Genomic DNA, 22,346 nt, shown 5'->3' on the forward strand with positions numbered 1-22,346 from the left:
TTACTGTGTCTCCGTGAAGCCAGATTCGCTCATTCTTTCCCTTCCTCATGTCCATGTTCCCTTCAGAGCTTGACCATGATCCTTCAAGTGTCATCTTGGGGCCGGCACTGTCACTATAGCTGTCAGAAATGCAAATTCTTGTGGCTAGAGAAATAGCTCAGGTGGCAGATTGCCTGCCTAGCCCTGGGTCTGACCCACACACAGCACAGCATAAACTGGGCACACACTTGTAAGCCTGGCACTCAGAAAGCAGAGGCAGAAGGGTTATCCTTGGCTAAAAAGTGAATTTTGAGACCAGCCTGGGATATAAGAGGCCCTATCTCAAAATAAAGAAAAGGGGAAGGTGAGAGAAAGGAGAGAAGGGAAGGGGAGAGGATGAGGGAAGGGGAAGAAGGGGAGGAAAGCAAATGCCAGGCTCACCCTAAACCCTCCTGAGACTGGGTTTGAGCTGGGGTCCTTTAGTCGGCCCTCTGGATCACTGAAAACCAAGCACTGACAAATGTGCCTTGTGACAAGCTAGCGACCTCCTCCCCATCCACATCTTAGCAACCATGCCCCATGCAGCAGAAGGATGTCCCAAGTCCCTCTCCATTCTCCACAGTCCCCTCCCAGCCCTTCAGCGCTTCCAGGCACAGTACCGTATGTTGATTTCCCTCTCGCTCCGTGGAGAAGGGACTGTGTGTGCCCTGGTCCCCAAGAGGTGCTCACCAGCTGTTTGTTGGATGAGTGGATTTGCTTCCATTCACTTGTCCACCCCTGTGTCTGCAGAAACCCACCGAAGCTGGCTCTAGGTTGCTGGAGGGACTGAGGTGGATCTGACTCAGACCCTGCCTTAGAGGGTTGAGTATGGGGGATAATTGTCACTAGTACCTGAACCAGACAGGTGTGCGGTGGGTCTAGAACAAGTAGGAGCCAGCTGGACCACTCAAAAGTGTGGCCAACATGTCCATGTGGGATGCCATCAGCCTCAGCTGTTATCTCCACAGGGGGATGATGGGATGGCCAACCAGCCAGGACTCCCTGGACCCCCAGGGCCCAAGGTAAGTATTCACCCTCCTCCTCAAAGTCTGCCTCCACCCACCCTCCAAAGTTGTTATCTACCTAGAGATGCCCCTTTGACATCATAGGGCTATGAGCCAACTCCCAGGGTGAGCCAGAGGGAGGAAGCAGTGGACCCTGGACGCCTTGGCAGGAACTTGGCATCTGATCCAGGCAATGTCTCCCCTCACCTAAAGTCCCTCTGGTTCCCACCTTAGATTCCCCATCCCCTGCCTAGTGCCAATCTGCACAAAATGCTATCTGCACATCTTGTTCCTCAAACCCTTTGCCACAACTACCAAGTCCTAGCCAGCCTGCCTCCAAATATCTCTTGGCACAAGCATGGTGGTGGTGCACACCCATAATCTCAATACTCAAAAGGCTGAGGCAAGGGGATGAATCTGAGTTCAAGGCCAGGCTGGGCTACAGAGTATGACTCTGACTCAGAGAGAGACAGAGAGACAGACAGAGAGAGACTGAAGAGACAGCCAGCACAAGGACATGGATTTGATCTCCTTTTTAAAAGGTGGCTGGAGGTAGTGATACATGCATCTAATTCCAGCACTCCAAAGGCAGAGGCAGATGGATCTCTGTGAGTTCTAGGACATCTCGGCCTCCAAAGCAAGTTCCAGAACAACCAGAGCTCCACAGAAAAACCCTGTCTCAAAAAAAATAAGTAAATGTATTGGGCTGAAGAGATATCTCAGAGGTTGAGAGCATTGGCTGCTCTTCCAGAGAACTCAGCTTCATTTCCCAGCAACCACATGGCAGCTCACCACTGTCACTCCAAGATCTGACACCCTCACACAGACAAACATGCAGGCAAAACACCAGCAAACATAAAATAAAAATAAATACATTTTTAAAAAATTATTTAAGGGTGGTTGTGGCACATGCCTTTAATCCCAATACTCAGGAGGTAGAAGCAGACAGATCTCTGTGAGTTCAAGGCTAGCCTGGTCTACCGAGTGAGTTTGAGGAAGGCAAAGGCTACACAGAAAAGCCCTATCTCAAAAGAACAATAGAGGCTGGGTGTGGTGGCACACACCTTTAATCCCAGCACTTGGGAGGCAGACACAGGCAGATTTCTGAGTTTGAGTCCAGCCTGGTCTACAGAGTGAGTTCCAGGACAGCCAGGGCTACACAGAGAAACCCTGTCTCGAAAAAACAAAAAAAACAAAAAAAACAAAAAAAAAACAAAAAAAAAAGACGATAAATAGATAGATAGACTGATTGATTTTGAAAAGCTAAGCACCGTGGCTCCTCAGCACTGTGACCGTGGCCCGGCAGCTCCCTGGGCTTGCTGGCTGCCAAGTTTACCAGGGTACCAAGTTCCAATCCCTGCCTCAAAAGCAAAAGCAAAGACACTATAGATGATGCCTAAGGAGTAGCCCTCAGTTTCCCCGACTTCCACACATACATGTGCACTGACACGCATGTGCCCCTGCACACACATACATGTGCACTCACACACGTACACACACAAGGTCTCTTCAGCTACCCCAGATCTATGCCAAGACCCAGACCAGAAGAGGATGGTCGTGGTGTCAAATCCCCCTGGGGCTGAAGAGATCCTTGTGTCCATCCCCTTGCCCAGAAGGGCCAGGGTCACTAGGGTCTCGAGCATAAGACCCCGCGGCCCCGGGCTAGCACCTCTGCTTCCTTTCACTGGTATTTCCCCCATTTCAGGGTGAGCCAGGGGATGTGGGGCCCCGAGGAGAGAATGGAGTGGACGGCATTCCTGGACTAAAGGTGACATCACTAAGCTCCACCTAGTACCTGAAAGACCCCATTGACGCTGTCTCTGGGGGAGGGGGTTTACCTCTTAATTTGCACTTTTACAGAGAGAGTCCCAGGAGGGCCTGTCCCAGGGGTCCCCTTTGAATCACAAGCAGGGTGGTCTGAGGGTGAGTAGCCATGGATCAATTAGCCAGGCTCTGGGCTCTGGGCTAAGGCTTCATGTCCTTTTTGGAGCTCCTGGACCTCAAAATCCCCACTGTTGCAGTGTGTGGAAGGCTGTTCTTATGCATAGACCATGAGGCCCCAGCACACAGGCCCTGGACTCTGGGGAAGAGAGGACTAGGGGTGAGACAGGGTCTAAGCAAATTTCCATGTGTTTCCACAGGGGGAGCCCGGTCACCCAGGCGTGGATGGAGCCACAGGGCCCCGGGTAAGCAACACCCCTTCTGGTCACATGGGTGGTTTCAGAAGCCCTTTGTACCCAGCAGGAGTGCCAGAGGGCTGGTGAGACCACAAGCCCTAGGCATCTAGTTCCTTTTTTTTTTTTTTTTTTTTTTTGGTGATTTAATTTTTTTTCATGGGCCTGGAGCAATTCCCAGCAACCACATAGTGGCTCACAACCACCTGCAATGGGATCTGATGTCTTTTTCTGGTGTGTCTGAAGACAGCTACAGTGTACTCATATACATAAAATAAGTGAATACTTCTTTTTAAAAAATTCATAACACGGGGCTGGTGAGATGGCTCAGTGGGTAAGAGCACCCGACTGCTCTTCCGAAGGTCCAGAGTTCAAATCCCAGCAACCACATGGTGGCTCACAACCATCTGTAATGAGATCTGATGCCCTTTTCTGGTGTGTCTGAAGACAGCAACAGTATACTTACATATAACAATAAATAAATATTTAAAAAAAAAATTCATAACACATGCCTAGAATAAAACTTAAAAATATGGATGTATAAGGGAAGATTCCCAGCTTGTTGTTAAGGAAGAGCGCTCTCCCTTCACAGGTGACTGTGTACTCTTCTAGAATCTTCCTTGCATATTCAAACATTGGTCTTTGGTTTATCATTAGGCATGACTTTGCCTGCTTTTCGGTGACCTTGCTTTTTCTAGCCCTCTGCAAGAAAAGCAAGTGCTTTTAACTGCTGAACCATCTCGCCAGCGCCTAGCCCCAGATCTTTTGTAACCAACTCTTATGTGTCACCAGCACCTAGAAATGTAATTCAATACTTCCAACAGTCTGGCCTGAGGAGAGTCCCTCAGGCTCTGCAGTACATACATACTGGTCCTTGCCGTCCTCTGCAGATGTTATTCTTTAATTATGTGTGTGGGTGCAGGGCCTGCAGCGGCCAGCAGAGGGCATCAGATTCCCCTGGAGCTGGAGTTACAGGTGGTTGTGAGCTGCCTTGTTTGGGTGCTGGGAACGGAACTCGGGTCTTCTGCAAAAGCTGTGTGCACTCTTAACCACTGAGCCATCTCTCCAGCCCCAAGAGCCAAGCAAAGTTAGTGAGTTCATTTGTGAAGCAGGAAGATGTATACTTGGAGAGAGTCAAGTGGAGGCAGTAAGAGAAAGAGGCACCAGAGTGGTCCAGCTATATATGTGATCTGAGGTTTTAAAGCTACCTAAACCTCAGACATTAGGGAAATCATGTGCCGGAATACTGTGTTTCCTTACCCACAAAAGTCTGTCTGTGAAGAGACTTTTTTTCTTTCTTTCTTTCTTTTTTTTTTTTTTTTTTTTTTTTTGGTACACTAAAGCCGTGCAGCTGGAAAAGGGAGTCAGGAGAGATAAAACATTGATCCAAGAACTCCTTAATACATATGCTCCAAGGAGGTTGGCATACTTCATCCGCAGTTTTTAACAATCTAGTCTGTGATGTTTCTTAAGAAGAATACAGTCCCTTCACAGATGATCTGATTTGCTGGAGTGAAAATTCCCAGGTGTCAGCTGTCGAGATTTGAATGGAAGCCAGGAAGAGTCAGGGGCTCTCTGTAGAAGTTAGGTCTGTTTCTCCCTCCCAGACTTGTGCTCCCAGAAACAAGACTCAGACTCAAAATACATTTTCAAATACTTTAGCCATATAGCTAGGCTCTTCTCTGACTAACTCATAACTTAAATTAACCCATTTATTCTAATCTACATTCCGCCACGCGGCTGGTTACCTGTGCTCAGGTACCATGTGTCTGTCTCATCACATCTCCCTGGGTGAATCTCCCGCACCTGGCAGAATCCTTTCTGCCTCCAGGATGTCCCACCTCCTTTTTCCTGCCTAAGCCACAGGCCGTCAATCTTATTATTGACAAGTGCCACATCCATACAGACACACGTTTATTCTCTCCAGAGCTCTCTCCCTTTTTATGTCCTGTGCATTCCCTGGATAGCTGACCTGCCTCACGTGGATTATCTTTATGCTGACTCTCGCATCCCATCCTTGGCTATGTGTTCCTAGGCTATCACATACCTGGGATCCTCAAGGAGCTGGGGAAACGGCTCAATTAAAGCGCTTAACCAAACAAGTATAAAAGCCAAGTGGGTGGGTGTGGTGGTCGACACATCATTCCACGGAAGGTGGCGACAGAGAATCCCCAGATTAAGCTGGCCTGCAAGACTAGCCATATCAGTGAGCTCTGGGGTTAATGGGGAGACCAGCCTCCTGGGTCCCCAAGTGTCTGGCAGGATAGGGAGTTGGGGTGGCTGGGAGGTTGTTTTATTTGGACACATCTAAAAGTCTCAAGAACTAGTGGGAAGTGATGGCCCACACTTTTAGTCCCAGGACTTGGGAGGCAGAGGCAGGAGGATCTCTGAGTTGCAGACCAGCTCAGTCTACATTGCTAGTTCCAAAACAGACATGGCTACACAGTGAGACCCTGTCTCAAAAAAAAAAAAAATAGGTTTTGCATCTTCCCTGAGAACTGGGCCTCTTCAGTTGGCCCCAGGCTCCCTCGCACTTCCCTCACATGGTCTACACATGTGTAGAGCTGACCCGTAAGGAACAGCATGCTATGATGACCACCGTGGTGCGCAGGCATGCCTGGGACATGTGTGTGACAGAGATAGCTTATGTGTCATCTATGATGCCGCTCTTCCTCTCCTGCTTCAGGGTGCCCCGGGCCTCAAGGGAGAACAAGGTGACACAGTGGTAATCGACTATGACGGCAGGATCTTAGATGCCCTAAAGGTAAGAGCGGGCTCTGGCTGCACCCTTTATGGCCACCCCCTAAGGAGCAATGGCTCACTCTGTGTCTTACTTTTGGGACCAAGTAGAGTTTAGCACAGAGACCTCGATTTCATCAGGCACCAAATGTGTACATTGGTCCTGTGTGGAGCTGCACACAGGGTTGAGAGACCTTCTGTGAATGTGACTCAGAAAGCCCTGAGCTTCCCACGGGCCAAAGCAGAAAAGGAAAGCACTCTCTCCAAACCCTACAGTGAGCGTCTCTAGGGTTTCCCAGGCACCACTGCTGGGACTGGGGCTTCTAATAATTACTGTGAGGACAAAAAGGACAAGCCCGACCAAGGAGCCTCAGGACCTACGTGGTCTCTTGACACCAGTCCAGAAAGAGACAAGTGCTAGCTGCTCTTGGGTTTAGGAGGGATATGAAGTGGGGTCAGGTAGTCATCAGAGACTATTGATGCCTGACTCTGCCTAAGTATCAATTCCAGTTACCTCCTACAGGCCTCCGGGAAGTACAAGTTGATGGTAACTATGGCCCACCCTGGCCTGCATGGTGTGGTGTGCTGTGGTGGTGTGGTGTGATGCGATATGGGCCTGAGGAGCATGGTATGCCCCAGGCTTATGGGAAACATGTAGTAGAATCCTTATGAGTACAGGGAATGAAGAGGTAGATGTGGGTACCAGAGTGGGAGGAGGACTCAATATTCTGAGTAACAGGCGTTATAATTCGTTCAGTCTGAGGATATCAAAACAGCAGTGTATTGGAGGTAGCCGGGTAGCTGTTTAAGTGTGTGAGCATTAGTGTGGGGAGAGCTTGAGGTACAGAGCTGGACCTAAAGAAGACAGAAAGGATAGAGGCAGTAAGTCTAGAGACATCACAGCGGGAACGTCAGTGGGAGGGTGGGGGGTGGGAGGGTGCGGCTTGGAAGAGAACTTATGATGGGTCAGAGGATCTGGGAACGTTGTGGCCTCTGGGTGAAGCCATGAGTGTGTTGGTCCAAGAGCTTAGGAATGAGGTCAGAACTTGAGATTGTGTGGACACATCCCCTACTGTGTGCCTGGGGAACTTCTGGGACAGCAAGCAGCAGACAACAGAGCCAGATGGTCAGAGAGTTCACAGGACCAGCAGAGCTAGCAAGACCAAACCATTGTTTGGGTTGCATCTTTGGGATGAATGCCAGTAAAAGACTTAAGCTAATTTTAAGGGATAAGGAAAGGCCACTGCCAAATCTTAGGCAGGAGGGTGTTATGAAGAAATTCATAAATAGAGAACTTCCACAAGGGCAGAAGGACCTCCAGCTGTGGACACCAGAGTCTCCTCCGATGACCAATGCCCTCTTGCTGGCCTCTCTGTAGACTTGAAGGCCAAACCAAGCTGCATGTTAGAAGAGGTGATATGACTAGGTGGGAAGCAAGCTGCTAGGTGGGAAGGCTTGGTGGGCAGTGCAGGGGCTTGTCTAACCATAACTGGCTTGATCTTTTGCACACAGGGTCCCCCTGGACCACAGGGAGCTCCTGGGCCACCAGGGATCCCTGGAGCCAAGGTCAGTGTTGCTGAACTCATGGGACCCTAAGCATTCATTTCTAAGTCCTACATCTCCTCTCTGTCATATGTACCCCGAACTTCATCCTGTCATCCTAGCCCAGCTTGTGGGTTTCAGAGAAAAGGGTCCTGCCCCTTCCTAAACAAGCTACATCCCTTCTTTAAATCCTACCATCTGCTCTTGAGGAAAGAGCCTGAAACTGAAAAAAGCGATGGACCCCTTAGGACATACGGTGGCCCAGATGTACACAGCCATTCTGTGGCTTATACCTGTTCAACACTCAAGACAAAGACCCCAGGTTGGGCAGGGTCTGGTTCTGACACTAGCATCCCTGGAGTCAGTGACCTAGAACAACTCCAGTCCTAATCTTAAGTACCCCAGCCTGCTGTGACAGCCACCAGCTCCAGCCACCAGGCAGGCTGAACACACAAAGGGAGACAATGGACGCCTTCCTGGAAGCCCACTTGCAGGGACCCAACCCAAGGGGCTGTGAACTGACCAGGGAGTCCGCAGTCCCCACCTTGGGCCACTAACCCGCTGATTGCTAAGGGAGGCACAGTTCTATTTTGCCATTGGTTCCCTTCCAGGGTGAACTCGGATTGCCTGGTGCTCCAGGAATCGATGGAGAGAAGGTCTGAGCCTTTCGTTTCTATGTCAGTGTTGTACTGTGTGTGTGTGTGTGTGTGTGTGTGTGTGTGTGTGTGTGGTGAGCATCTCCCCAGGTGTCACTCAATATGTATGGATGTATCTTTACTGCTGGGTCCCTAGTAGGAGGCACATCTTGAACATGTCATAATTGGTTGAGAGCTGGAGAGGCGGCTCAGTGGTTAAGATCACTGACTGCTCTTCCAGAGGACCCAGGTTCAAATCTCAGCAACCACATAGCAGCTCACACCTGTCCTAAGATCTGACACCCACACAAAGATGTAATACATGCAGGTCATTGGTGAAGGAATGCTGTCGCTCAAAGCTCCTGACACAGGAGCACAGAGCTGATCTCTGAGGGCCAGAGGGGGGTAGCTCAGCCATGCAGTGCTTGCCTAGCACGCATGAGACCATGAGTTCAAGCCCAGCACCACCAAACAAACAAACAAATAATAAGGCACTGGAGAGACAGCTCAGTGGTTAATAGCTCCTGAGTTTGGTTCCCAGGCCCCTCTTAGAAGCTCACAACCATCTGTAACTCCAGTCCCAGAGGATCCAACTCTCACTCTTCTGGCCTCTGCAGGCACTACACTAATGTGGTACACAGACATATGTGTAAGCAAAACAACCATACACATAAAAAAAGAAATAAATGAAATCTTTAATGAAAAATGAAAAATCAAAAAGTTGGCCTCCTGAGTATCCCAGAAGGAAGACCTCAGTCTTCACAAGCTGTCCCAAGCATGCAGAGGGAGAGTGTCCTAAAAGCCCCCTGCTCAGGGGCAGAGAGAGAGAGAGAGAGAGAGAGAAAACATGTTTGTTTGCTTTGAGTGACAACATTCTTTCACCCAACCTGCACGTATTATGTCTTTGTGGGAGTGTCAGATCTTAGGACAGGTTTGAGCTGCCCTGCGGCTGTGTGGTCAGACCTGTGAAGCTCAAGGGGCTACAAGGGTCGGGGGAGAGGAGGATGCTCACTAATGTCCACTGATTCCTTTCTCTGGTGGCTTTCAGGGTCCCAAAGGACCAAAAGGAGACCCGGGAGAGCCTGGACCAGCTGGGCCCAAAGGGGAAACAGGAGAGATGGGCCTGTCAGGTCTTCCGGTAGGTGGCTAGACAAGGTCCCACCCTAGGGACTTGCTGATGTTAGCAGGGTCGAGGGTCCTCACCTAAATGCCCTGCAGCCTCTCAGTTCTTTTTTTTTTTTTCTTGCAACCTCAGTCCCAAAAGAATTTTCACAGGCCCACGGGCAGCCCTGCAGGTGAGGTAGGGAGGCCCAGCCTAGCAGAAACCACTCAGTTGGATGGCTAAGTGGCCTGGGCTGCCCAACCTCTCAGCCCTGGAGTCCAATAGCACAGCAACTGAATCTCCCAGGGTCTCAGTTTTCCCACTCTTAACAGGGAATAAACTTTCCAGTCCCAGGGACAGCACAGAACTGGACAGCAGTCGGCAATAAGCCACACACACACACACACACACACACACACACACACACACACACACACACACTATCCTTAGCATTTCTATTGCTCCTGGGGCCGCAATAGAAAAGCTACTGGGGGTAGGGGCTGTGTGAAGGGTAGCCAACCAGACATTGCATATCTCAACCAAGGCAGCTTTTACTACACTTTTTTTTACTAGCTCTCAAAGCAGATGTGACATGAAAATGATTTGTGCATAGATGTGCAAGGTGAACACATTTGGATAGATATGTTTACTGTGTTAGGAAGTAAAATGATTTTACTGGGGGGAAAAAGAGAGAGAGAGGCTGATGAGAGAGATGGCTCTGTGGTTAAGGGCACTAACTGCTCTTCTAGAAGCCCTGGTGCTGCAGTGGGAGGGAGGCAGCTGAGAGGGAGGTGACCTCAGAATGAACAAGAAAAGCTCACTGGCCACTCTGCCCTGTAGGGTGCTGATGGTCCCAAGGGAGAAAAGGGAGAGTCGGCGTCTGACCATCTACAAGAGAGCCTGGTAAGGAGAAATGGAGACTGGGGGCTCCCCACACTCCACCCAAGCCTGGTGAGGACACTGAGCCTTGGTTACAGAGAAGCCACCGGCCTGACCCAACAAAGAGCAGCTGGAAAGGGGAGGGGTGATGTAGTCTCAGACTGTGTCCTTCACCCCACTTGCAGCTGAGACCCCATGTTGTGCCCTTCTGGGGAACAGGAAGGAGCCCTGTCCCAGGGTTCAGGGTGTGGCACCCGGGAGTGCTTGCAAGCCTGTGGGGCACCCCAGAGGATGAACAGAAGAGAAGTAACAGGCACAGGGTAATTAACCCGTTTCAAACCCTCCCCAGGCCCAGATCATAGTGGAACCAGGGCCCCCTGGTCCTCCTGGTCCCCCTGGCCCCATGGTAAGAACAGTTTAACCTATAGCAGCAGGGATACTGAGTGGGGAGTGGCTGGGTCTGGGAGTGGGGGGAGGAGGCTTCTCCATGGGAGCTTGCGGTGGGGGGGGGGGGGGGCGGGACATAAGGTGAAGAGGGAAGAGCTCCTGTCAGAGCCACAGGAGTCAGTGAGCAGCCTGATTCAAGGTTTCGGCCTTAAAAGTTTCTCTCCGTTATAAGCCTTACTGATCTTACTTACTCTCCTCCTTCAGGGCCTTCAGGGGATCCAAGGTCCCAAGGTGAGTGCAGAGACCCCCTGCTCATTCAGAAAGTTTACTGCTGAACAGCCCATATGTACCACGCACTGTATAGCCCATACATTCCCAGGGCCCTAGACAGTGTCCCCAGAGCAGCCCCATTCCATGTTTGGGACTCTGTCCTTTCCTTTTCCCTCTGCCTAGACACCCTAGCGACCTTTTCCTTCCTCCAGCCCATTTCCCCACCTCCCTCTGCCCCCCATTCCATGCCTCCTCCCCAGCTCTCACCCAGACACATCTGCATCTTCTCTGTCTACCACCTGGACCTGAAGTCTTAGCTTTGGTATGCATTTCAAATGTGTCTTATTCTGGTCTCTTAAGTCAAAACCTCAAGTGTATTATGCCATGTGCCTGCCCCAAGAGAGGCAAACACAGAGTGGAAACCCAGCCCGGATCCGATCTCTCCCTCCGCAGCGCATAGGCCTGTGGGGGACTCTGAGTCATAGAACCCTGACCTGGTATGGCAGCCAGGCACTGCTTCTGGTTCTATTTGTCCCAAATTTGTTGTTTTGTTTTGTTTTGTTTTGTTTTTTTAACAAAGTCTCAATCGTTCAACTTTACCAGTGAAGACTTGGGAGCCAAATGCTGAGGTAAAAGCCTGCTAGCTCAGAGAGACAGGGAAACCACCAAGCTGACCTCAGTCAATGTCCCACCAGGAATGCCCCTCAAAAAAAAAAAGAAAACCTTCAAACTGAATGTCCTTCCCTTCTACTTCCTGTGCATCTCTCTCTCTCTCTGTGTCCTCCTGACTCCCTTTTAATCTCTCTGGTCTCCTATATTCACTTCCTGTCAACTGGTTGCTTGCTCTGCCTCTTGACCTATGGTTGACTTCATTGAATCCCGTTTACAATATTTAAGCAGAAAGCTCTTGGATTAAAAGTGTGTAAAGGCTGAGCCACATAACAACTATAAACAGTTTTTTCCAGTAAATAGCACAATCTTGGGGTTCACAGTGTGATCAAGTATCCTGCCACATAAGCTTCAACATATGATTGTTCGAAGAGACATTGGCTGACAGTCCTGGTCCAAGGCTGGCCTTCAGGGAGCTGGTGGTAGTCAGTCAAAGCACCTCTGTGGCATGGTGGTGACCACAGCCATCAGAGCGCCATGCACACCTCCGTCTCCACACAGCAGACCCAAGTTTTCCTAACCTGTCTATCCCACCCCTCCCTTAACTAATTTTCCTTCTCATTTCCAGGGCCTGGATGGAGCCAAGGGAGAAAAGGGTACATCGGGTGAGAGAGGCCCTCACGGCCTGCCTGTGAGTGTCATGAGCTTTGTTTATTCCAGAGGTATTGCACCCTATGCCCACCATGCCTGCTAACCCTCTCCTTATCTGCCCAGGGACCAGTTGGCCCACCAGGCCTTATTGGGTTGCCAGGAACCAAAGGAGAGAAGGTACCCACCCTGCCCACAGTGACCACATGCCCACCATGTCACTCAGCTTTGGGGGCTCATCCCCTGCACCCTTCTGAGTCCCTGCACCCCACTGGGCTAATTACTGCACTTCTGTGATGCCATCCTGCCCTGTCCCTTTGTCTGTGACCAGCCACTGGGCTGCACTCCCCAGTATTTGAGTGTCTAACACCCCATTTCCACCTCCCTCACACCCTCTGTGTCTCTCCTCAGGGCAGACCTGGAGAACCAGGACTCGATGTAAGTTTTGTGTGATTGACTGTGAGTGCCCGGGCCCTCCTGTGTGTGTCTTCTGCTCTCAGGTTGTTGTCCAGGCTTATAGCAACCTAGTTAGCTCAAGTGTGGCCCATCCGGAAGGCTGCTGCTGGCTGGTTCCCCTGTGTCCTCAGTGCAGAGTATAACGACATTCCCTAGAGTACTGCAGATGGATGATAAGCTGACAACAAAGGAACAGTAGAACACTGGTGATCCTAATGTATGAGTAGAGAAAAGATGGATGAGCTGATGGACTGGCAGATGGTAGAGGATGGACAGAGAGACAGACTTATGGGCAGGAAGACAATGGATGATGGCTGAAAGAAATTAATGGATGGTGACTGAAGGGGGAGAATGATGAGGAGATGGTGGGGAATGAATTAATGGATGGATGGTGGCTAGATGGGTGAAAATGGATTGATGAACAAGAATGATAGCTGAGGGATGGTGGATGGGTGGATGGATGGATGGGTGGATGGATGGATGGATGGGTGGGTGGATGGATGATGGATGGATGGGTGGGTGGGTGGGTGGATGGATGGATGGATGGGTGGGTGGATGGATGATGGATGGATGGATGGGTGGGTGGGTGGATGGATGGATGGGTGGGTGGGTGGATGGATGGATGGATGGGTGGGTGGATGGATGATGGATGGATGGGTGGGTGGGTGGATGGATGGATGGATGAGTGGGTGGGTGGATGGATGATGGATAGATGGATGGGTGGATGGATGGATGGATGGGTGGGTGGGTGGGTGGATGGATGGATGGATGAGTGGGTGGGTGGATGGATGGATGGAAAGGTAGATGGGTGGGTATATAGATGGATGATACACTGTAAAGGGGAGGTGAGGAGAGCAGCAAGGAGGCTGATGCAATATATTTATGACAGTGATGAGACCTCAGTTAGGGTGGTATTGTGAGAAGGAAGCAACAGGAAGTATTAGCTTAATGTTGACCACATCAGGCCTCCTTTGGTAACACAACATAAATAATAATAATAATAATAATAATAATAATAATAATAATAATAATAATAATAATAATTCAATCTTGCTTAAAATGACTCAAATTGAAAAATCTAGGGATTAACCACATGTATCCAGGGCACAGCTGTGTCAACACCGCCCAGCCATCTCCCTCTCTGGTCTTTGCCTTCCCATTGTGGAAATCACCAGAGATCTGGTCCAGCCAGCCCCTCCAGACAAGTAGCTTCCTGGACCCAAATACAGTAAGAAGATTTGGCTCTCTTTAGTCAACCCTGAGCCATCTTGGGGTTATGAGAGTGCAGCTTCCCCTCTGACCAGGCTCAATCCCCTGCTGCCTGGAGGTAGTCAGCGAGAGGGATGGAGGAGTCTTGAGAAGTCATGAGGCAGGGAAAGAGACTGAGACTGATGCAGGGCTGCTAGTCCTCCAAGGTGTACCCAGACTGAAAGAAGAGAGTGCTGTTGCCATGGTGAGCAAACATAGGCCAGGAAGAGAGGGACCAGCCAGGCTCCTGACTGGGAGGGTCACCTTCTACTGATGTGACAGAGCTGGAAAGTAACTTGCTGAACCCCACTCAAGTTCTGGACCCAGGAAGGCTAATTGGATATGTGACTGTGGGTGACCTCCTCTGCTTCCTAGAAGACCTGGAGCTTAGTGTGGCATTTAAAAGCCCTGCCATTTTCTCTAACAAGCCCCATCCCATTTCCACCCAGCTGGATGGTGACCTTGCTCAAAAGCTCCCTGTGGTACCTGCCCCTTGTCGGAACAACCTAGTGCCCTGCCACATCTGACTCCTACGCCTGTGTCTGAGCACGCTTGCCATCCACACTCCCTAGCCTGCCCCAGGAGACATCAGGGAGGAAACACACCAAACCCTTGTCTGTCCCAGCATCCAGTCTGCAGCCTGGACTCGGCCGGATGCTTGGAGATTAGATTAAGAGGTGGATATAGACGAAACTGAGCCTAGGACAGACAGCACAAGCGACCTTCTCTCAGTCCATAGAAGATGGACACATGACTTCTGTGGCTTTCCTTTGTCCCAGCCAAGTCTGGGCCAGGACCAGCTGTGTCTGACCATGGCAGGAGAAAAAAAAAAAGAAAGAAAAGAAAAAAAAAGAAGCCTCTTTCCAGTAGCTCTGCCTCCCTCAGGGTTTCTAGCCAGGAGCAGAGCCGGGAGCCCCATCTGGTACCCAGCAGGCACATACGCTAACAACCAGAGCTTGGCAGTTTGTGCCAGTTACATGTGGACAAGGAGCAGCGTGGTGGGTGAGAGAGGAGCGGGAGCATCAGGTCACAGGGAAGTGGGCTCAGGTCACAGGGAAGTGGGCTCAGGTCACAGGGAAGTGGGCTCAACTCTCACTTCAGCCTTAACCTCTCATCCATCTGTCAGGGGTTCCCTGGACCCAGGGGAGAGAAGGGTGACCGAAGTGAACGTGGAGAGAAGGTGAGGGGGAGGGGAGGAGGGAAATGGGGCAAGCAGGTGGAGAGGTGGAGGCTGGGCCTAAAGCTGCAGGTTCCGGTTGCTGCGGGACCCTGAGGCATCTCACTGAGAGGTGGTGGAGGGGTCCTGAGCCCAGCAACCACAACCACCCTACCATCTCCTTCTTACACAGGGGGAGCGAGGAGTTCCTGGCCGGAAAGGCGTGAAGGGCCAGAAGGGAGAGCCGGGCCCACCAGGCCTTGACCAGCCATGTCCTGTGGTAGGTGTCTCAGCAGGATGGAGCTCCAACCAGCTATAGGGGCCATAGTCAGCATCATAGCTCCTTGTGCTGTGGTCCTGATATTCCTATCAGCATGGCTGAAAGATGCAGCCACCTGTGGTGATGGAGGCCTGGCCAGTAAGGGCTTACGGCCCCTGGTAACTACTGTCTTCTCTCTACTCAGCCTCAAAGCGAGATGGGTCAACCTTAGGTAGGGGTGGAAAGGATTTCTGGGTTTTCTCAGCATCATCAGTAATTTGAGGGTGTCCTGGAAGAGGGCTGGGGAGCTGGGGAGGGAAGTCTAGAGGATTGACAGATTTGATGGGGACAAAGTCAGTGAGTGTCAGGCCCCTCTTTCCCCACCTTGACCATAGCTGCCTAAGATCTCACTGGGGTCTGGCTTCCCCTGGACTGTGGGATGGGACTTCCTCAGTCATTGGGAAAGTCAGGCCACGCTGCCTGCCCTAGGTCTCTCATTCCCCTTCCGTACTTTCTCTCCAGCATCTTCTCTTCCACTGACAGCCTAGCCTCTTCTCCAGTCTCCTCAGTAACCACACAGCTCCTTCCTCTTCCACTCCCCCACTTACCTGTTTCACTTCCTGCTGGCGGTAGCTCTTGAAAACCCACCAAGCCTGGTAGTGAAACGCCCACAGTTCAGTTCCTGTCTTCTAGAAAACCGAAAGGGTTTACATATCAGGGTCTATAAGTAAGGTGTGTTCAGAAAGGACAGGCAGAAAGAGCTAGGTCTCCACACTAAGCCAGCCAGATGTTCGCTCCCAGGCAGGACTCTGAGAAGCAGGCAAACGGGCCCAGTCAGGGACCTTTGCTCAGTCTCCTGGCCTCCAGTGAGTTCCTTCCACCCTCTGTACCTTCCTCTCTTCCCCCCAGGTGGGTCTGGGATATTAATGTGAGGGATGGGGGGGGGTGGGGGGGGAAGCTTGGAATCCCAGCATTCAGGAGCTTGAACAGGGGGATAGAAATTTTGAGGCCTCTGCTACATAGAGAGTCTGTCTCAAACACAGGCAGCCGGGACTAAGGAAAGGCTCGAGTAGTAAAGCGCTTGCCTTACATGTCTGAGTTCATATTCCCAGAACCCACATGGAAAGTTAGGCATGGTGACGTGTGCTGTTGTGGTAGAGACAGTTAAATCTCTGGAGCCCGCTGGCCAGCTAGCCTCACTTCCATGCCAAAGTTCCAGGCTAATTGACACCTTGTCTCAAACAAAAGTTAGAAGTTGCCTGAGGGCCTGATTTCCACACTCATGTATACACACACACACACACACACACAGAGAGAGAGAGAGAGACAGAGACAGAGACAGAGACAGAGACAGAGACAGAGAAGATGAAGAAGCCAGTCCTGCTTCCACAGAGCCTGGACCCAGACTTCCTCCAAGTGAGTAAGCCTTTGTCTTTAATACAGGAACATCCTCGATGTGGAGGCAGGCAAGGGGCGCCAGGCTCCCCGGGCCTTGTGAAGGGCATCAGGCCCTGCCCTGTGGTACGCAGTCTGGCTGCTGTGTGCTGTGTGTGCAATGCTGGAACTTTTGGGCTGCTTTGGGCTTCTGGTTCTGGTCCCTCTCTTCCTCATTTCTGCCTTCTGGTGCATTCCAAACTTCTCCTCTCCCCATCTTCTGGTTCCCAAACTGTGCCCCAGCATGGACTTGGAAGGGGCTGGGTGGGGGGGGGGGGGTGCCGTGCATTTTCCCTATACCTGTGCTTCAGAACAGAGTGGAGTATTTATGCCTCAGGCTCCCCCAGGGACTTTACATTTTTTTAAAATTAGGTATTTTCCTCATTTACATTTCCAATGCTATCCCAAAAGTCCCTCATACCCTCCCCTGGGACTTTACATTTTGTTTGTTCATCTCCAGCTCTCCAACCTTCCAGGCCTCTTTATGTCCAATGGTTGGGTGGACATTGTTGGGGTCTCCAGACGACCCCACCTTTAATGCCCAGAGTTCACCCTGATGACAGTCTTCCTCCCAGATCTGATCAAAGTGGAGAGATGCCACTTCCTGTACCCTCACTCAGAGGCCTTCCTGCCTAGAGCTCAGGGCCCCCTGGATGTCACTCCTGGGAGGCAGGAAGCTTTGCTATCCCTTCGCAGGACCAGGCCCTCTTCTGGCTGGCAAGAGCCTGACACAGTGCCCATTATGTCAGAGCGTCCTGTTTCTGCCCACTATTCAAGTATCCCCACAATGCACCACGAGAGAACAGGACAAGTTTAATGAGGGGACACAATGTCCTCAGATGACAAAGGAGACACCCATCCAGCCCTGCCTCAGTGGAGTCCAGTGGCTTCAAGTAACACCTGCTTGGCTGCATCTCCCCTAAAGTCCCAGGAAGGGGTGGGGAAATATTGAGAGGCCATTAGCCTCCCACTCCTGTCACTTAAACCTTTTTCTTTTCCAGGGCCCCGATGGGTTGCCTGTGCCTGGTTGCTGGCATAAGGTACCGTACAGGAAAGGGTCTCTAGGGTGGGCCTGGAGGAGTTGGAATGAGAGAGTTAGAGAGTCAGAGAGGACCCATGGGGGACCAGGCACCATCACGAAGAGGTTAGAGTCTCTACGCTGCTGTCTCACACAGTGACTGAACAGTCATGTTTCCCAAAGATGTTTGTGACTTTTTGGTCACATGGCCAAGGCTTAGAGCTTGGTCCTGGCTGATGTGTGTTATCTGCCTAGCTGGTCATCTGGATCTTGGATAGCATTTGGCCCTACCAGTTCAAAACCATCAGGGAGTTTCCTGGGACTTATTTTAGCTGTCCCACTGAAAGGGGTCTGGAAAGAAAGGGAGGCTATGCTTGTTCCTGAACACATCAGCAGGGTAGACGTAGCTAGTGGGGACCACAGGATCTCCCCAGACTCCTCCATCACCTTCCATCTCTCCCTCCTTTTCTAGTGATCCTCAGACATAACCCCTGACCTGTACAGATCCGTTTGGATGTTTTGAACTCATGTAAAAACAAAACAGTAATATATTGAACTTCTTTATGGGATGCGCCAACTGTGGCCATGTAACATTTGCAAGTGTGCCAACCAGCCCCTGGACAATCTGCACAGGAAGCCAGCAGGAATGCGGACAGGCTGCTCTGAGGAAACTTCTGTTCAAAGGCCCTGGGTAGGGCCTGGCTTTCCCAGGGAAGATGACGAGGGTGAAAACGCCTGGCTCAGGTGAGGCTGGACAGACTCCAGGTTGGGCTCATAATCACCTGATTAGCAGAGACTTGCAACAACTGTTTCCTGAAACCCCACTGCCCCAGCTTCTCACTGTCCAATAGCACCCCCTTGGACAACTGCTGTAGCCTCTTGCTTCGGGACTGTGCCGTAGGCAGCTGCACTGGGGCCCTATGTTCAACAGGGCCAGCAAAGATTCCTAGAGTCCAGCACTTGGGGAGAAGGCAATGGGAAGAACCCGAAGAGGGCCTTGCTCCACCCAAGTTCAGCACGCTTCCAGAAGCCACCCTGACACGGGAGCTTGTATTCTCGGACCTTGGGAAACAGCAGGCTCTGTGGATACCTCAGTGTAAAGCCAGCTTCCGACAGCCCAGTGAACCCTAATGGTAAGATGAAGAGACCCATACCTACTACTTACTACTTCCAGTCTCCTTACCGCCTCTCCCAGAGCAGGAACTGGAAAGGACTTTGTCAGCCTGGAGGAGACAGGCCTCTTGTTCAGAACTTGTGTCTCAAGTCTCCCACCTAGACCTCTGGTCAGCCTGACAAAAACAGGCCTCCTTAGTAAATGGTACGGACACCATGAACCTGAAGGCTGATCCCCCAGCAAGCCTGAGCAAAACACCTGTGACAGAAACCCCTGCCCTCTCTGGGGGGGATTGGGGCTTGAACACTTCTAATGAAGGTTCCTAGCTCCTGCTCCATTCATGGCTTCACAGCCCTCCTCATGTAAAGGCGCCATGAGTAATAAACCACAAATGTGTGTCTGGTGTGCCTGTCGCTTACAGACTTCCCTGGTCACCTCTGGGTGAGTTTTATTCCGATGGTTACTAGCTGAAGAAGCAAAGGGGCTCTCCTTGGGGGTCAGAACCTTCCTCTAAATCAGGGGATATATTCAGGGTAGGAGATAAGAAGATACAGGCTCAAGATCTGAACCCACACATGCCAGCAGAATCCTGGGACTGGCCACATCCTGTCACTGAGTCCTCTGTATCCCCTTTTGTTATGCTCAGCAAAGACACCCCAAATTTGTTGCCTCAAAATGTCCATTCTCTCAGTTCTAAGGGCTCAGGGGCTTGCCTGAATAGGCCTCAAGTGGATTCCCCCTCATCTGTCTGTCAGCTAGGATCCAATGACAATGACACCTACCAACCTGTGACTTTTCTGCATGGCCTGGACTTCCTCACAGCATGGCAGCAGGATTCCTAGAAAGCTGTGTCACCTCATATGACCAAGCCTTCAGAGTCACATGCTGCCACTTCCTGCCAGAGCCAGAAATTTACCCCACTTGAATTAGAAGACAGACCCACCTCTCAATGAGGAAAGTATCAACGTCATGTTTAAATGAGAAAATATGGGAGAGTACATTTCGTTGTAGCCCTCAAAAACAAAATAAAATAAAATTAGCTCTCTTGTAGCCCAGGCTAGCACTGAACTCACTATGTAGTTCAGGATGACCTTAAAGTTCTGGCCCTCTACTCCTTGCTCTATCTGCTCCAGTTACAGTTGTGCACCACTGTGCCTGACTTCTACAGTGCTGGGATTCAAACCTAAGGCTTTATGCCTGTTAACATAAGCACTTAACCAAAAAAGCTACAATCTTAGCCCTTGTTACGGCATCTTAAATAACACCACTCATCTGTAGCATGAGACAGTAATGCTCAAAATTCAGGTGTGGTTCAGTAAGATTCAGCTCTGTGGAATATACACAGAGAGCCTAGGACAGATCAGACACCTCACTGTACCTGTGGCTGGCTGTCCTCGCTCTATCTGCTCCAAGACCAAATAGTAATCACGGTCCTGCAGAGTGGGCCCATGTCTCCCCCTAACTTGTCCTTACAGCAAACTGAAGAAAGATGCCCAACAAATGTGCCCATTTTCATAGATGACAAAACCAAGCTCTTTCCCTGTGTGTAGAAAAGACAGGAGCGTCAATGACAGTGTCTCTGTCCCCTTCCTCCAAGGGCAGAGATCCAAGGAGGGCCACACTCCCCAGACTGTACACATGCATTCCTTGCTAAGCAGAGGCCCAGCCACACACAGCTGATGTCAAGTCCCTACCTCTGTCCCCCTGAGGAGCTGGCAAAAAGCAGCAGACCATGTTCTCTGCCACACTGGGTCAACTAGGAAACCAGATAAAAGAAAAAGAAAAAGAAAACAGATGTAGTGGACCAAGATGACTAAGGTGGCTCACTGGTAACAATGCCTGCTTTGGAGATGTGACATAGCCTCCCAAGCCCACCACAGCCTACAGTCAACAAAGCACTCCTCCTTCATCCTAAGAACAACATCGTTAGGGCTGCAGGGGTAGGTGTCACTGTGTCCATTTTACATATAGGAAATCTGAGGCTCACAGTGCATAGTTATCTGCTTAGAGATACACAGACAGGCGAGAGTGACAGGCTTGGGACTGAACCCGTGCTCTCGGAGGTCCCCTAATTTTTCTTCAGGGTTGTTTGGCAACATATGGAATCTGCTAGGCAGACCCCTGACGATGGGTGGACAGCACGCAGAGCTTTCTAGAGGCTGACGCCCCAAACTCTCCCTTTCACCTCAGGCTGCCCTGGGCCATTCTTGGCCCATTACTGCCCCCGTGTGGACTCATACCTTGTATCCTTGCAAATGGACATGCAGAGCCATGGAGTGTCCTGTGCCAGCCTGAAGTGAGGACAGAGAGAATGAGTTGTTCAAGGTCCCAAGTGAGACGCTGGGGAGTGCCCTGCCTCAACAATGAGGCTCAAGGACTGAGAGGAGGCCTTGGTTCTCCCTACCAAGAAGGCCAGTTCTCTTTGTAATTATTTGTAAGTCAAATAATTCTGGAAGGGAGGTATCTGTTTATTGAGTCCTTGACTATCCTGTGTTCCATGCCGCTAAAGAAACCAACGAGATGACTGTCCCCATGGACAGATGGCTCTGAGGCTTGAGAGAAGCGACCTTACTAGATTCCCTGTCCTTAAAGCTTTGAGTTGTCACAGGATTGGGGGACACTCCTGGCATTCAGAAGACAGTCGAGGTTAGCATACACCTGAAATCCAGGACACTGGACACGCCCAGTAGTGAAGCTGCTCACTGTGAATGCCAGCTGAGGAAACCCTGCTCTGGATTCAAGGGTTGGGCAGGGGAATGATTGCTTGTTGGTTGAGACAGGGTCTCAATACATAACTTAGGCTGGTCCCAAAGTTGCAGCTCTGCCTCAGCTTCCCAAGTGCTGGGATTACAGGCTTGCACCACCATGCCCCCCACTACATCCAAGTCTTGTTCAGTCCCTTCCTCCTTTCAGCCTGTGCCTTCTTGGCCTCCAGGGTTGCCTTGAAAGGACAGATGCCAGAAAATGGAGAGAGGATGGGACCAAGGACAGGAAGGATAGGCCTTTTCTGAGCAGGAAGATGGACTTTTAGGTAGGTTTATGGTTAAAAACATGAAATACCGCTCAGTTGGGGAAGATGGAAGGGCTCTGTGACTGGGTTTTGGTGACAAGATGCAACATTGAGAATGTACTAATGCCACTGAATTGTATGTACCCTTCAAAATTGCTTGTTTTTTTATGTATATTTTACCACAATAAAAACAAACAAAAACCACAAGAATACAAAGCTGTTCTTTAATAAGTGCTGTAAGCATTTTGCAGTTTTCTAGGGAAGAAAAGAAATAAGCTACTGGAGAATGGGGCAGCGGGCTGGCATGTGAACAAGACTGCCCCAGTCTGCTGAGGGGCCTTCTCAGGCCTTTGTTCCAGGGTTCATCAAGACAGTCAGCTCCAGCGCTCAACCCATAAGGGAGTATCCCTTCTCTCCCACCTCCGGGACCACAGAGGTCTCTTGTCACTCAGTGTGCTAGGTAAGAGTTCAGGAGACCTTGTTTTAGTCCGGCCTCTGCAGCGGGCCTATTGTGTGCCTCGGAGCAAAGCCGTTCTTTTCTGGGCCTGTTTCCTGCACAGTACATAAGGTAGGACTCAGAAGTTTTCCAAACCTCTTCCTATCTGCCCACTGCAAAATTCTCTTCCTGTAGCGACATGTCAAGT

At 50.7% G+C, this 22,346-nt stretch overlaps 1 protein-coding gene across 2 annotated transcripts in view; it reads left to right on the forward strand.

Moving 5' to 3' along the window:
• Col23a1 (collagen, type XXIII, alpha 1) overlaps positions 1 to 21,912 on the forward strand; it is a 294,247-nt gene extending 272,335 nt beyond the window's left edge. The window contains exons 13-29 of one of the 2 annotated variants that reach the window (NM_153393.2): positions 987 to 1,040; positions 2,728 to 2,790; positions 3,164 to 3,208; positions 5,883 to 5,960; positions 7,448 to 7,501; positions 8,089 to 8,133; positions 9,161 to 9,250; positions 10,055 to 10,117; positions 10,443 to 10,499; positions 10,745 to 10,771; positions 11,988 to 12,050; positions 12,134 to 12,187; positions 12,419 to 12,445; positions 14,838 to 14,891; positions 15,061 to 15,147; positions 17,562 to 17,600; positions 18,051 to 21,912. In NM_153393.2, the coding sequence (NP_700442.2) occupies positions 987 to 1,040; positions 2,728 to 2,790; positions 3,164 to 3,208; positions 5,883 to 5,960; positions 7,448 to 7,501; positions 8,089 to 8,133; positions 9,161 to 9,250; positions 10,055 to 10,117; positions 10,443 to 10,499; positions 10,745 to 10,771; positions 11,988 to 12,050; positions 12,134 to 12,187; positions 12,419 to 12,445; positions 14,838 to 14,891; positions 15,061 to 15,147; positions 17,562 to 17,600; positions 18,051 to 18,053 (903 nt within the window). In that variant the 3' untranslated portion in view covers positions 18,054 to 21,912. Of the gene's footprint in view, positions 1 to 986; positions 1,041 to 1,147; positions 1,279 to 2,727; positions 2,791 to 3,163; positions 3,209 to 5,882; positions 5,961 to 7,447; positions 7,502 to 8,088; positions 8,134 to 9,160; positions 9,251 to 10,054; positions 10,118 to 10,442; positions 10,500 to 10,744; positions 10,772 to 11,987; positions 12,051 to 12,133; positions 12,188 to 12,418; positions 12,446 to 14,837; positions 14,892 to 15,060; positions 15,148 to 17,561; positions 17,601 to 18,050 lie in introns of those variants that run through there. The other variant, XM_011248983.3, reaches the window with a different exon arrangement.
• Positions 21,913 to 22,346: the final 434 nt, after the last annotated feature.

Source organism: Mus musculus, chromosome 11 (assembly GCF_000001635.26).
Source record: "Mus musculus strain C57BL/6J chromosome 11, GRCm38.p6 C57BL/6J".
NCBI lineage: Eukaryota > Metazoa > Chordata > Mammalia > Rodentia > Muridae > Mus > Mus musculus.